We start from the raw sequence: 15,456 nt of genomic DNA on the forward strand, positions 1-15,456 counted from the left end.
TTGAAAAGGGGTGTCTAAAGTGGAAATAACCGGCAAAGTCAGAGATTAACCTGGCGCTATCACTTATTGATCCACGTTTATTACTTTTAAAATGTGGGTATAATTGGGAAGAGTTTGGTGCAATCTCTGCCTGCATCTTTATAGAATGGCTCCAGTAGGTGCACGGGTTGTAAGTGCACTCATAAATTGGTTTTATGAGTTTCTGAGACGTATCACTGTTAATGTTTCCACTCAACAGCTTTATGGCCACATTGTAGCGACTCCAGTGATAGATACTTTCCAACATATTGCCAAAGTAATGCTGTCAAAATATATATGTAGGTATAGATTAGATGTAAAGTTTTCATTTTAAAGTTAATGAAAGATTTCATACAACAACATTTGATCATTTGTTTTAGTCTTTCCTTTTGTGATTTAAATTAACTGAACTAACTGAGCAACTAACTGTGATCAGAGGCACAAAAAGACAATTATTTGGATGAAGAACTGATTATAAAGGGAGTAACGCGCAACGCTGTCGTGACACTGTTTGCGTATGATACATGTATGTATGAATGAGTGAGCACACACCCAGTACAACTCCCTGTATTGTACTCCAGATGTTCTTTCACAGCTCTGTAAAAAGACTACCAGCATTCAGCCGCCTTTCTGTTTTCCGTCATCATCATTCCTCCTACTCGCACCATTCGATCCCTCCATCAAAGCGAGCCACTTTGCCAAACATGATCCCTGCCTGTTGTGTGTTGGTTTGGTTTCGAGAGGCGGATTAAACAGTTCCCACCAACTCTCTGATGTGGACCTTATCTCAGGTTTCTCTTGACACTGGCAGCACTGTGGTGTTATTAGAAGCTAAAGGGCTTTGTTATGGAGCACAAAAGGCAGAGCTAGCCAGCAGTTAGCACGGCTTTGTAAAGGGTTACAGAGGTGTTAAATAGACTGCACCTGGGGCTAGGTTAACACCTTCACCTGAGACAAATTTCCATGGAACAGCTCCAATCAACTAAGAGAATTGTTTGAATCATTTAAAACGGGATTCTGTGGAAAACAAATGAACAATTAATATCTTACCTGTTGTAGATGGCTATCTGAACAACCTCAGTTTGGAGAAATGGAGTTTAACAGGCAAGATAATAATTGTTTATAACCCCACTTCAAGCAATCTGAAATATAATTTACACAAGGCTGAATTCATGAGAAACAAAAATATCACATCAACATAAAACTATTAAAACACACAATGTTATTTAGAGATATGGATTAGTATGGAGGTTAATTAAAATGACATCTACTAACTTTTTATCTTTTTCTGTTTTCTGATATAGTCTTTTAATAAAGTCAAGAGTTTGACGGTTTCTTTAACAGATGGCCTCTCTTTACTATTGGACTCAGGCCAACTCCTGCTCTTCTCTGAGGGATTGCTGTTTATTGATCATAGTATCACACAGTTGTAATGTGATGTCAGTGCTTGTCTAACTTGCCCCAAGAAGCACAAAGTAAAGAAGAAAAAAAAAAAAGTTGCTGGATTGGGTCCAATATAAGAAAAACTAAATCCTACAGCACAGAACCGTTGTGACGATTCTTCTCCTTCATAATTTCAAACTAAACTCTTCAGTAAAATTCCATTTTAAATCCACATTAGCTTCTAATGGAGCTCCAAATAACTTTGGGGGAGAAAAAGACCAATTTCTGGGCCAGCTCAGTGTCAGGCCTTGTTACTCTGGATCCCCATCTTTTCTCCTTCCCACATCCTTTTATCCCCCTTTTATCCCACTCCCCTCCCCACGTCAAGTCTGGCTGGCCTACACACGCGATCCTCACGCTAGCTGGACCTAAGCCCCGTAAAGGCTAACACAAACTCAGTGTAAAAACTCCTATTGGGGCCCACCTCTAGCCCTCTTTTGCCCCCTTGCTACCCCCCGCTCTTCTCCTTCTTGTGCTGCCTGAGTACACTTTCGCTTCGCATTACTTCTGCTATTCTAACTTTTCCACTTCTGAGCACTATCAATTATGCACTAGAATAACAGTGGGGCCAGTCTTGGCAGCAGGACATAAAGGCCGATTATGAGTGTGAATAATTCAACCATCTTCATGCCATGTTCCTCTCAACACTGATACAGGCAGGAAGACTGTGATGCTAATGTACAACTGTAGACACAATCTGACCTAGACTTAATGTACAGACAGCCCTTTACATCCCAGAGAGGGGATATAAAAAGTGTGGCTACCATGCATTATTAAAGTTTCTGCAAACCCCAAGTCACTCATGGACTGACAAGTCCGATACTATTATGGGCCTCTCAACAGACACCTGTCATTTTGTTAGCATAAAAACTCTGAATTCAGAACTATTTCAGCAGTATTTATAAAATTTTAAGATTACAAAGAACCTTTATCTTCAAATATATGCAGAGGTGATTAAAATAAACATGTACAGTCATGCCAGCAATTATGAATCTTTTTGCTTTAATCAAAAGATAAGTCATTTAGATAAGATAGTTTGGATAAATAGGAAGGTTAATTAAAATGACATCAAGTCAACTCGTGAGAAAGATTAAAAGAGAGGGAGAGAAACCTTTTATCACCAGCAAGCATTAAACATGTCTACCTTGACTTGATTAATTATGATTCGACAGCAAAAGCTTTTTTTCCCCCCCAAGTGCGGCTCTTCTTAGGGATCACAAACAGTAACAAATATTTCATCACTCCATCCAAACAAACCGAAGCACGCATGCCTATCTAATACGAGGAATAAGGTGCATGTTATTTGCCTGCAGGGTTTTAGGTTAACTCATCTCCACACCTCAATGAAAAATACCGCAAACTGTCAGGCATTTTAGGAAACGAAAATTACACATAATTACCTGTGTTTTAAACCTTCAGTTGCTTATTATGATCATGGAAATAATGTTAATAATAATTAGAATATACACAAATGTATAACAATATTGTTTAAATAAGGTTAGTAATATTTTATAGTTAAAAGCAACACAAAAAAAAGAGCATAAATTTAGCATATGAATTATTGTTGCATTTTATTGCATTTTTTGGCAGCTGTTTTCATTTAACAATATTTGTTTAGTTGTTAAACATTAAAAATAAATTAAAACACTTCAGTCCTAAATTAATTTAAATTTACCTGGCTAACCTTGTTTTTAATATCAAAAATCTGAATGGAGGAAAAAAAACAAAGTGTGACACACATACACAAAAAAGTTAAAAATCATATTTACTACAAAAACAACCAGGCCAAATGTCATTCCAATTCATGAAAAAAAGGAGAGGGGGGGTTAGCCACTTTGCTCCCCCTATTTGAGCTTCCGTTTGACATGCTCGCTCTAATCCTGGCTGGAATGTCTCCGGTCTCGGAGTCCTGCGGCCCCGAGGAACAGAACAGCAGGTGAAACTGAACTCTGGGGACTCCTCCCGCCACAGCGCTACTCCAGTAGTTCCACTGAACAGATTAGCCAAACTATGTGTTACACGGTAACTCGAACAAGAGAGAAAACTGTTTGTTTTTTCTCTAAGCCAGTTTTCAAGAAGCCAACATAATTAAAAACAAAGGACAAGTAAAAAAAAAAAAAAGAAAGAAAAACAAAATCGTTGTAATTTAACCCAAAAGGTGTTTTTCTTTGTGTGTTTTGTAAAACAGAGGTTTTATTTATGATGTTATCTGATTATCCCCTTGGTAAAATATGAGCAGGTTATTACAAATTCTTAATTTTGCATAAAAATAACATACCTAAAGCTTTAGTGAACATTATCTAATGACTGCAGGTTTTTTTAAGTTTTTCAAATTAAAAAAAACATAAAATTAAAACCTTGACCCAAACACAGCTGGGAAAAGGGGGAAAAAAACAGACACTTCTAAAAGCAAAAGGAGTATGGAGGGGGTTTAAAAGAAAATAAAGGAGCAGGAACTGTCAATCATCCTCTACAGCCACAACACTGAGCCTCATGCCGACTGTGAGCACGCCCGATCACCTCAGCGGGACCCTAAGTCCGAACGACAGTACAGTTACAAATCTGGTAATCCCAAAGACAGGAAAGACACTGGAAAGAAGGACGAGACAGAGAGGGCAATATGGCAGGAGGAGGGAAGGAGTGGGAGGAAGCCCACTGGCCTATATTCCTGAAATACTTTGAAGGATAAGGAGCAGAGGGCATAAGTGTGAGGATTAGAACAAAGGAGGGAGGTACTGACGGAAAAAGAAAAAAAAATATCTTGAATGCACAAAGTTCAGTAACTTCTCAGTCCTTTAAATAAATCCAACTAAAATCATCAAAACCCATTCCCTTCATCACCTCATCTTTTACAAGGCAAGGTGTTGATTGTCCCCTCAATAAACCCGGGTTAGCTGTTTTGGTTTCCAGAGCTTCACAGAGAGATTAGGGACTTAAAAAACTTTTGTATGCATAACAATCTAAGAGTAAAAACACACACACTCTTAAGGATGTGGCTATAGGCTGTGCTCATCACCTCTGTTTATCTGGTGGGCTTAGGCCACTTTGGGGACTCCCCTTAAGTCTCACTTATCTCATTAGAACCTTAAAACTGATTAATTTGAATGCCAGCCGAGGCCAGTTCAAGACATTCTTAAGAAAGAAGGGAAGGAGGGAAGGAGAAGAGGTGGATGGAGGGGGAGATTTTAGAGGAAGGGGTTTTTGTGTCTCCGGACAATGAGCTGATGGCTTTTTAAGCCTCTCAGTGGCTCTGGGTTAATACCCCAGGCTGCAGTCATGGGATAGGCCGCGGTTCAAAGGCTGCTGCACTCCAAAGCTCACTGCTCACTGATTCAGAGGAAGAAAATAAACAAGCTGAATAAATACCACATCTCCTGCAACTCGAACCTTACTAAAGAAATAATGAACTGGCCTTCCAAAGCAGGGTGGTGTACTGTAAATGTTTATATGTGTGCATTAGTTGGGGTGTCATATTTGCTTGTGGGATAATGTTGAAAGTAAGCCTGACCAGTCGAAGATGAGCACAGATGAGAGGACGGAGTGAAGATGAGATTTATTACACATTCTGGGGATCAATCGTTTTCTCTTCAGGGGAGGGGGGCGAACTTTCACACATGAATACAAACCACCACACAGAAACAAAGACATGCGCGCACACAAATACACACACTCACAGTTCAACTTCACAAAATGGGAAAACTATGAATCAGTTCTCCGAGGAGTAGGCTCAGAGAAATGGGTCAAGAATAGTGCTGCGCTCTACTATAGTAGCAGGTCCGTGTTTCTGCTGCTTCATTAAAGCAGAGGTCAGCTCAGGATAACCATGCAAGCATTTAAAATCTCACACATGCATGCAAATCGCTGTGCACGGGTACATGCAAGCAAACACACAGACTTGGACACCTAATGAGCACCAAATACTTGCTTGTCTGAGTATCAAAGCCAAGTTCCACTGAGGATGTTCGACATATTTTGGCATTAAACACATTTAAGATATATTAACTGATTGATTCCAGATTCTTTTTAGAGTATGCATCAGACAAGTTATGTGTTTTTTTGTGAGCTGAGAGAACAGCAAAAAGAGCTTTTACTGCATCTGTAGTAGTAGCTTAAGTTGATTTAGGCAGATTTTTAAAAACATTTTAAATTTATTTTAATTTAGTTTTATTACTTCCTTTTAAACTAAAGCAATTTGAAAAAACAAAAAGATTTGTTTCTTCTATCATTTAAATTACCATCATGCATAATTATCCACAATATCCATTGCAATTTAAAAAAAAAAAGAAAGAAAAAAAGTGTCATTTTATGGCCTTCGAGGAAAAGTGCATCTCAGGACGAAAACAACTTGTTCCTATTGTACCAATTTGTCTCCAAAGCAGTTTTACAGCATTTTTTGAAATCAAACCCTCCATTAAGCTGCTACATTGCAAACGTCTTCACATTCTGACTTTGATACATGCTTTTCAGTAGGAAACACACTTTCAAGGGCACAGCATGCAATGTATCACAATAGTTAGGATGCAACTTAGTCTTCAGTAGCACTGCACTACCCCCCATGTAAACACAACCCTGTGTGTGGCAGTCTTCGCTGTCAGAGGAAACAAAGCATGGCTTTAAACCTGCAGGCTTAATCCTATCTCTGTAGAAAACAACCCCAGGGTCACTAAACCCGAACCGTGAAGACAACATCTCCTCAGGGTGAAGATGCAGAGTGTGTCCCCCTGGAGAAACACAACCAACAAACCAACCATGGTCACCACCAGGGAGGCAGCAAGCCAGCAAGCTGCATGCATCTTTAAACCTTGACAAGGGCAGGCAAGAAGGGAGTGGATGGTGGGGAGCAACGAGAAGCTGGAAATGAGTGAAAATGCCACCTCTGTTAGTCCTCCTGCTCTCACCCCTCACTCCTACAAGCCTCCTCCCCCATGTCTGCCTCTTACATTATACTGCTTCTCTCCTCCCTTCTTCTGTCGGGTTACAACTTCAGCTGTCTGCTCTCCCCTTTTTCCTTTTACTATTCACACCATTCTCCCTCGCTCCTCTCCTTTACCCTCCCCGTTTCTCTCCCTCTACTTAAAACGCATGCATTACTTTCAGTCCTGCCTATGTACCGTGGACAGAGAAAGCAGAACAATGACCGCCTTTCAGTCTTACAACCCGACATTCAGGGGTGAGGGGTATGAGGGGTTATTAGCTGCTTGTATTTCTATCTACTGTCTTTTTCAAATTTTGTAACGCAAATAACTTATTGTCAGGTCTCACCACAACCCAAAAAATGAACAAAATGAAGGTGACATTTTCTGACTCTTTGTTTACATGCAGGTCAGTGGAACATCATCACACTGGTGGAAATTTCACAAAGACCTTTTTACCAGATTTCACTTCACAGAAAATATAAGAAACTGTGTTTGATATTGGAAGATACTCAACTTAGACAGTTAAAAAGGTAAAAAGTAGCATGTTACTGACTAAAATGTGTGGGTTTTTTTGCTTTTTTTGTTTGGTTGGGTTTTTTTTTTTGGTGGTGGTTGGAGGGGTTGAGGTGGCATATAAGAGTCTTAAAAAACAAGCAGATTGTATCAAGTCTGAAGGAAAAACAGACCACACAACTACTCATGTGTGTTTCTCAGTCTGCCTGTGAAGACAAATTACCTCATGAGTCATTTACAACTAGCTGCAACCCGTCAATTAGGTCTTTATTCACAAGTTGGAGATGTGTTCTCTTCTGGGATCTATTCTCTACACTGCTGCCCAGCTAGAAAAACATCCAGTCACTCCCCCGCAACGGCACCCTCCACCCCCACCACCACGTTAAATAAGGAAAATAAGGAAAACGCAGTGTACGGTCCGGAGTCAGCCTACCATGAATGGAATAATCTGTGGAAAACGTGGCTGTCAAAAACTGAACGGCCTCAACTGTTCCTGTCAAATATATGTGTAAAATATACTTTACACTCTCTATAATGAACGGTGACAAAAGGAGACCTTTTGAAACCCTTTTTGACCTTTGAAACCCATCATTTCTCTTGGGCTTTGCATGGTGATATGGTTTGTATAAATACAATATAACTATTAATTAGGTCAACAAATTTCAATACAAAAAATGTATATATATTTTTTTTTAATCAAGAAAAGGTGTGCCTCTCTTGTTTCAGCTGTAGACCTAAAATGATTTTGGTTGAGAGCAGATGGCACACAAGGCTGTCAGTCCTCTCTCAGTAGCGCCCCTCTCTGGTTAGGGGGGGTAGATTTACCAAGTAACAGCTGCTTCCAAGCCTCCATCTTACAGAAGGGAGCAGAGGACTTGAAGAAGAACATGGTCGCGGCATTTTCAGCCATGAACAAGGAGCTATGACACAGAATAGCAAGATTCCTGGCGTAGAGTGTTGGACTACTCCACTCTTGTTGGACCCTCAGAAAACTGCTAATCACTCTTTTTAAGGAGTCTTAAAATGAAACGTGAGCCGTTTAGTGTATTTTTGTCCCATTTCTGTTTTGCTAATGTACTTTATTTATTGTAAATCTACATACAGGTTCACAGTAAATAAAGAAACCAAGTAAGGCAACGTTAAAAAATAAGAAGAAAACCATTTTAAAAACTAATATTTTGAGTAAAATCAAAGGCAATGAGAACAGACGGTAAAAATACTCGTAAATTAACATGGTTCTGGTACGAAGGTCACTAATGAGGGGGGGGGGGGACACTATTTTTGTCATTCTCATACCAGAAAATAAGTCTCCCATCAAGATTTGCACATGTGGTTGTTGCATAAAATGGTTATTACTTCATCTTACCCAAGTAGACTTTATAGAATTTTCCCCCCGTGGAGTGAAGGTTTGAAAAGGGGGCGAAGAGACAGATCGCTCGGCTGATAGCAGAGTTTCAGCACTTGATCTGACCTTGGAGTGATTACTCTGAAAACAAAAACCCGGACATTAATATGTGGTTCCCCAGACAAGCGAGGAAAACACGTGCAACTGAAATGAAGCTGCCATTCAATATTTTTGTAGTTTCTCAGCGGAGAAAAGAAGTCATACTGCTCTTTGATAGATTAGCTAATTTTTGAACCGACAATGATATTTTTATGGCTCCAACAAATTTAATGCTGTTAATCTTAGACAAGCTGAGAAACATTAATTTAGTCATGAGCAAACAAGTTTTCTTGTGTTTGAGCGAATAAAAAAAAAAAAAAGGTTGAAAGAAAAACTATGTATTATTTACATGTAAGCTTTAAGAACAGCTTTAAGTAATATTCAATTTACAAAAAAAAAATGCTTTTCAGTTGACACACACAGAGACAGCCACAAGGAATCTCTTTTCTGTCCAGTTGTAGGCTTCCTTCAACAGGATTAGCATATCCAAGACTACAGCCTGAGCACCAGGCACCCCTGGCGACAGGGCTGCTTCTGTCCACCGCATAGCACCTACACAAGGGTCATGGCCAAGAGTCCCCCCCCCCCCCTTCCTCCTCTACTGTGCACTGAAGAACAGCTGCTCTGCCAAGCACATTGACTAAGCATTGACTACTGCCTGCTGGGCTCATTTTCTAGTTAACAGAAAAAAATAATAATTTAAACAGAAAGCACATTTACAGGTCTGGTAAGAAAACGCAAAGTGCCATTAAAACCTAATAAAAGAATTATAATGTGCAACACTGTCATTACAGTTTGCCATTCTTCCATCGTGTCCCGTTTTAATTTTAGTAGCCTCCGCCTGGCTCTGTTTACGTCCTCTCTATTCTCCGTTTGGCCCGGGTTTGTGCTTTCAATGTCACTGGCATAACAAAAATGACAAAAGGGTCATTACCAAGAACTAAGTAACTCGGAAAAATACAAGGGAAGGTGACTACAGCCAAAGGAAACAATAAAACTGAGCCTAAAGCAGGTCTGTGTAACAATGAGCTGACATAAAGACAAAGTGAATTAAAAAAATTTTTTTAGAATGTTGACTGTTGTAAATAAAAGTTAATATAAAGTTTATATTGTAAAAAATAAAAAAAAATAAAATAACTGAAATAAACAGATACCTAGACTAACTTTTCACTGTGGGTTTTAGGTTAGGGTCAGCATTTCCACACACGTGTATGGAAGCACCACTGGTCTATGACAAAAATAACCATGCAAAGAGAAAAATATGTAATTATGCTGGTATCTATTAATACGAGTGGAACAAAGCGAGCCCTATTATGTCCACAAAGCACATTGTTCATTTAGATGCACATAAATACACAGACACGTTCAAACACAAAAACATGCAGAGACAAAGACTTGACTTCAACAAAAGCAAGCTGATACCACAGGCACAAACTGCAGGTCTTCAGTTATTGAAAATTTAAAGAACATCAAAGTGAAAATTGCAACAGAAGGCAGCATCTTAAGAAAAAATTACATTTTTGCCACATTTTACACAGAAAATTACAAATCACCTTGAGAAACATGCATGAATGAAACCGAATCAGGCTTTCTTGTTTTGTTTTTGTTAATAACACCTTCCCCTTCAAGGAGAGTTATTAGTTACTGGTTTCTGCTTCGTTACTCTTTGCCGTGTGTGCGTGACCTTATTCTCTGCTCAGCTCAGAGTGCGCCTGACCTCTGTGCGTCTTTCTCCGACATCAGCTGTGGAGGGGCTCCGAAAATATCTAATTGTATTTGTTCATTTTCCATGCCTGCTGGAAGAAACGACGAGAGGAAAAGCAAAAAAGTCAGGGAGGAAAAATCAGGAAAAGAATATGAGGAAAAGGAGAGGGCAGAGAGGAGGGAAAGTGGAAGGGAAATGTCGCCTCTTTGGCGTTACGACTGAGACATCGTTAAGAGTCCGCTTGTCTGCCCCTTTATTAGTCTAAACGCTCACGAGCAAAAAGCATTAATGGGATAGCAGAGGGCAGAAATGCAATTTTTGAACTGACTGAAGTTGAGATTTCTTAAACGTCTTTCAACCAGCATTCACAACTCATTTTTAATCAGTATATTTCTTAAGTGTCTTTGAAATTCCTATTAACAATAAAAATGAAAGAACTTTTATAGAAAGACAGGGGAAAAAAAAGGTGTTACTCAGCGTAATAAAGCAAGTAGCAAGTTCCTGGTCCCATGCTGTAATTGTGAAACAGTGTTGGACTGAAGCCAACAAAACAGCCAGGACCACCACCTCGGTTTCTACCAAAACTCACATAAACAGCACAGAAACAACCAGAGCACTGTCTGCACAAATAACAACACTCCAGACTGACAAAGGTATCCACAATGGTCAACAATATGGCTAACTCTGACTACAGGAAATCTTTGGGAAAAAAATATAAAAATGCAAAAAACAAACAAACATAACTTGGAAAAAAGCTGCATTTCACACGAAAGGTACTAATCTAAAATTCCTCTTTGATACTGAGTACAGTCTGAGCTGTAAGTAGGAGCACTAATGTGTCTGCCAGTGACAAATACAGTAAAACTTTTTAAATCCATGTTCAAATTAAACTTTACACAGCTTTCCAAATACAGGCAAATAATTTGAAGCATGCTTTTGTGTGGTCATTTCTTGATTTGTTTAACTTTACACTGATTGTAGTTGAACATTTGGGAGCAGATATCAAAAAGTTTTTAAGAGTCCCTCAGATTTAAGTTTTGTTCTCACTTGAAGGTTTCCTCTACAAAACTTCTTCCCGTGTGGTTCAACATACTGAAACATCCATGTTGGGTATGATAAATAAAAATCAAAACATGATTTAGGACAAAACTGAATCAAAACTAAAGCTTTAGTATGACAGATTATATAAGATAGGTGATTTTTCAGGGTGTGCAGAAAGTGCAGTTTTATGAGGTTTAAACAAATGGAGGTTTTTGTAGGTTATTTTAAGAAAAGGTTCCGAATCATATTCCAATCACAAAGAATGTAGAGACAGACTCAAAACCGAAGCACTGAAATAATCATTTACATCACATGTTAACAAGATGTCGTGTTACTTTCAATTAAGCGCTCTCTGTTAAGTTCTCGAAGCAGCAGCAGTTCCAGCGACTGTGAAGCCTCAGAACAAAGGCAGAAAAGTTACAGTGCCACACCAGTTTTCTAGACTAATGCAGAAGGAAGGAGACTCAATATTTATTAACTGAGTCATCAATAAGACGAGTTTTCTGTCCCTCTCTCCCTCTCGCTCGTTTTCCTCTCTGATTTAAAGTTACCTTTCTGGCTTTCTGCTTCAGCCCTGCAGGGGTTAGAGTCAACAAACTCTATTTAGAGTAAGTAGAACAGAGTGACTGTTAGAGCGCTGAAGCCTATATGAAAACCTGCTTCCTTTCCTCAGGCGAGTTCGAGCCACAGAAACAGATAAGGCTCAGGAAACTGTGTATTTCTGGTTTTACTGGATCTCAAAGAAAGTAAACGAAAAGCACAGACAAGAGGATCACAATGATAGTTTTCTCTGCCCTGAGTCAGTGTTAGAGGGCCAGATCCGAGATTAACAGTAGATTTATTTAAACCTCGTTTTTTTTTTTTTTAAATAAACTTTGTCCTTCTTCATTGAAAATCAGAAAACATGTCAGCACATCTGGAAGGGATCAAGTTAACTGAGCGGCCTGTCAAGTCCAAACTTTTTTCTTTTTTTTTTCTGTTGTTGTTAAAAAAAAAATGCAGCCTAATGAAAGCATGTCTATCAACCCCAAACTGTGTTTGCCTCTACTGAAGACAGTAGGCCAGTATAATAATCAGAAATAGTAAGTTGGGGTAGGAACTAAGACCACACCAGTCACGGTCTACGGGATATCAGACCGAGGATCTACACCCTGCCTCCGACTTCAGCAGAGAGCTTACAGTCAGACCTCCGTTTAGACTCCGACCACTAATTGTTTCAGGCAATAAATTGTGTTTTTTTCTCAAACTTCAAATTCAACATAAATAGTTGTGTAACAAATTCAGCGCGTGTTATTAATGGCTTTGCTCACTTGGAAGAGTTTATTCAACAAATACAAAGTGCCACTGGCAGCTGAGTGAAAGATCTCAGTAAACTCCTTTCCCAGCAGCAGACTTAATAAGCCGAGGAACAAGGCTGTACGGTGTACTACATAAGGGACTTTAGTGGGAAATGCTGTCTCGACAAACATGAACAATTTACAGGAGGTTGACTCAAGACGGCGCAGAGGTTTCTCAATCAGGATTGGAGCACAACTGAGAAACTTTTGTTTGAACTTATTTTATTAGGTTTTTTTGAGCAGCTGATCACTTCCACCACCAAACAAAATTCTGTCTGAACAGTTTTTGTTTAACTTTACTCTATGCTGAACACATTCTTCTATTTAAATATAAATTAAAAAAGAAAGAATAAAAAAAATCTGTTCCTAACTTCTTGACTCTTTAAAATTAGAGACGAGATTAGAAATGTGACTTTAGGCAAATCATTGTGGCCAACGTACAAAAATAGTAAATGTAGTTTGTAAATGTGTTTTATGCTGAATCTTTATCCATTTTAGAAAAAAGAAAGTTGCATGTTGGTATTTATGGGTAAACCTTTAAAAAAAAGACAAATGTAAGCCAATCGTGTGCTGCTGAACACACTCCTGCAACAGTAGCCTGTTGGTGACCTCAGAATTTATTTGCATTGTCAAATAAAAATTTAGTAAATAACTTTATCAGCTCACTAAAAGTTTAGTTGAAAGCCCACAATAAATGTCCTTTTTATTCCTTTCAGCACAAAAATATGATTCATCACAATGAACTACATGTTGCACTGTTGCAAACAAAACCTTTTAACCTATTAAATTATCCAGAAACCAATTAATCAAATCTGATTACCTACAGTTTTATCTGTTTCCAAACATAATGACTCCAGAATTAGTTTATGAGTTAAAGAAAAAGTTTAAGATATTACAAGTCTGAAACACAAACAAACTAATATTTGATTTGAGATTTAATTTTTGCGTCTCTGTTATTCAGAAACAGGTTTGGGTTTTTATACAGTTCTACTTTAAAGTGTTTAGTTTGCTGCTTTTTATATAAAAACTGAACTGTATTTACTGATACAATAAACCGATTTTCTGGCCACAGTTACAAGCAAAAGTTTGCCATAGAAAGTGAGGAAGTCACATTAAAACACGGGAAAACACAAGCAGACATCAGCTGTCCCTCACAGCGCACAGCTCTGAGCCGCTTTGAGCTTTTTGATTTTCCTACAACTGAAGTTCACTAAATGAAGAGTTCATTCGGTCTAAAACGAGAAAATCAGTGGCCACATACTGAAGGTAAACTGACTTTGGGGACAAGTGTTGATCTGAAACTGTTTGAAGTTTCCCCGAAAAGGACTAAAGTTAGATTTGGATGTTATCAATCTAAACCGAGTCCACCAAACAGAAAAGAAGAAATATATATGTGAAGAAATAAATAAGATAATTCAGATCTGACTCTACAGCTGAGGAGGTTCCCCTGGCAGCAGGTAAAGCGATGCAAGCCGGGACCATAAACGCTGAGAGCAGGCCGTGTTGCGCACAGTTTTGTTTCTCGGGGGGACGCGCTGACTGTGCGCAAATTCAAAGTATGACCAAAACTGTCTTTTCTGTTCCTTTTCCTATCCTCTCTGCCACAGAATGTAGCTACTGTGTCTGGCATTCGGTCCTCCCGGTGTCGTCCAGGGGAGGAATACCCCCCTGGCGCACTCATCCCGTGCTTCATCCAGAGGGGACGGACACGTCGCCGACCCTGCGCCGGTGAAACCCGCCCGGTGCGCGGCTACTTACTTGGCGTTGGTGCGGTTCCAGAAGACGGCGTAGCGGTCGGCCACCACTTTGGATCCGGGCTCCTGGCTGAATACGCACATCAAGAGCACCAGGCAGATGAAGAGGACCATTTCCACATGCAGCATCACTACGGCAAAAACTTCGTATTCCCCCTCAGCGTCGGTCGGGTCAGGCGGGTTAGTCTACGGGCGCTTCAACCGGGACAGGTGATGAGTCTCAGTCACATGTGGCCATGCGTTTCTGCTGCAGCTTTATGAATGTGAAGCAAATCAAACAGAGAGGGGGAGGAAAAAAGGCGAAGGGGAAGAGGCAGCCGTGTTCATTCAATGGGACAGTTGAGATGACACTTGTTCAGGGTGACAGACACGGAAAGTGACAGAAAAACAACAACGCGTCGCTGTCTTTTTGTCTCTCTCACGCGGAGCAAAATGGTCCAGATGAATCATAAGATTTAGTTTGTTGTAGGATGTCAGCTTGGAGAAATCCGTGACAGAATATCTCCCCCCCCCCCCTTTTCTTTTTCCTCCAATGCACAAACAGTGAGATCAGCACCACAAATGCGCAGCACAACAGGCAGAGAGTCCCCCCCCCCAACACCTTGAGCACGCACTGAGCCTCTGGGTGTAGCCTGTGTGTCAGGGCAAGTGACAAAGCCGAACACTTATTGTTACTTCCAAACCGAAAGCGCAGGAGATTAGTCAGACCAGGACGTGATGAAGCGCAAAAAAAAACGAGAGGAAAAAAAGGCAAAAAAAAAAAAAAAAAGAAGGGGGGGGGGTGCTCAAATGTGTCCAATGACGCTGTGAGGCGCACGTCAGATGTCCATGTTCTCCAGGCAACTTTTTGAAGCCGCGCACAGCCGGTCCGCGTCTGGAAGATGGGTGTTAGATTCTCGTCTCCTGCGCGGCAAAGACTGTCATCCTCCTTCCGCGGCGATGTGGCGGAGGTGTCAGGGCCGAGGTGGGGAGGAGTCCTGCTCGGTGACGGAGAGGAATGGGGTTTCTCACGCGCTTCTCACCGTGGAGACGCTTGTTTACCTCCACATTCCAAAGTGTCCTCCTCATATAGAAGCCATCGTGCAGCGTGCGGGGACTGAAAAAACGCCGCGTGGATCTCCCATGTGGTCCGCTGTCCTCCTCTTGTCTTTCCCTGTGTTTGGGGCTCAGAGAGACGCCGGGACGCGCAGGACGGTGAGCAGGCAGGCAGCTCCAGACGCCGACTGAGAGAGTGGGTTTGGTTACGGCCGAGCGGGGGACGGTCCCATTGGTTTGAAATGATTTG

The 15,456-nt window shown here is 40.3% G+C and overlaps 1 protein-coding gene across 2 annotated transcripts in view; it reads right to left on the bottom strand.

Moving 5' to 3' along the window:
* Window positions 1-14,959, bottom strand: part of efna5b (ephrin-A5b) — an 89,579-nt gene extending 74,620 nt beyond the window's left edge. For both annotated transcript variants that reach the window (XM_017412419.3, XM_017412418.3), the window contains exon 1: window positions 14,176-14,959. In XM_017412419.3, the coding sequence (XP_017267908.1) occupies window positions 14,176-14,300 (125 nt within the window). In that variant the 5' untranslated portion in view covers window positions 14,301-14,959. The remainder of the gene's footprint in view (window positions 1-14,175) is intronic.
* Window positions 14,960-15,456: the final 497 nt, after the last annotated feature.

This window comes from Kryptolebias marmoratus, linkage group LG1 (genome assembly GCF_001649575.2).
Source record: "Kryptolebias marmoratus isolate JLee-2015 linkage group LG1, ASM164957v2, whole genome shotgun sequence".
NCBI classification, from domain to species: Eukaryota; Metazoa; Chordata; class Actinopteri; order Cyprinodontiformes; family Rivulidae; genus Kryptolebias; species Kryptolebias marmoratus.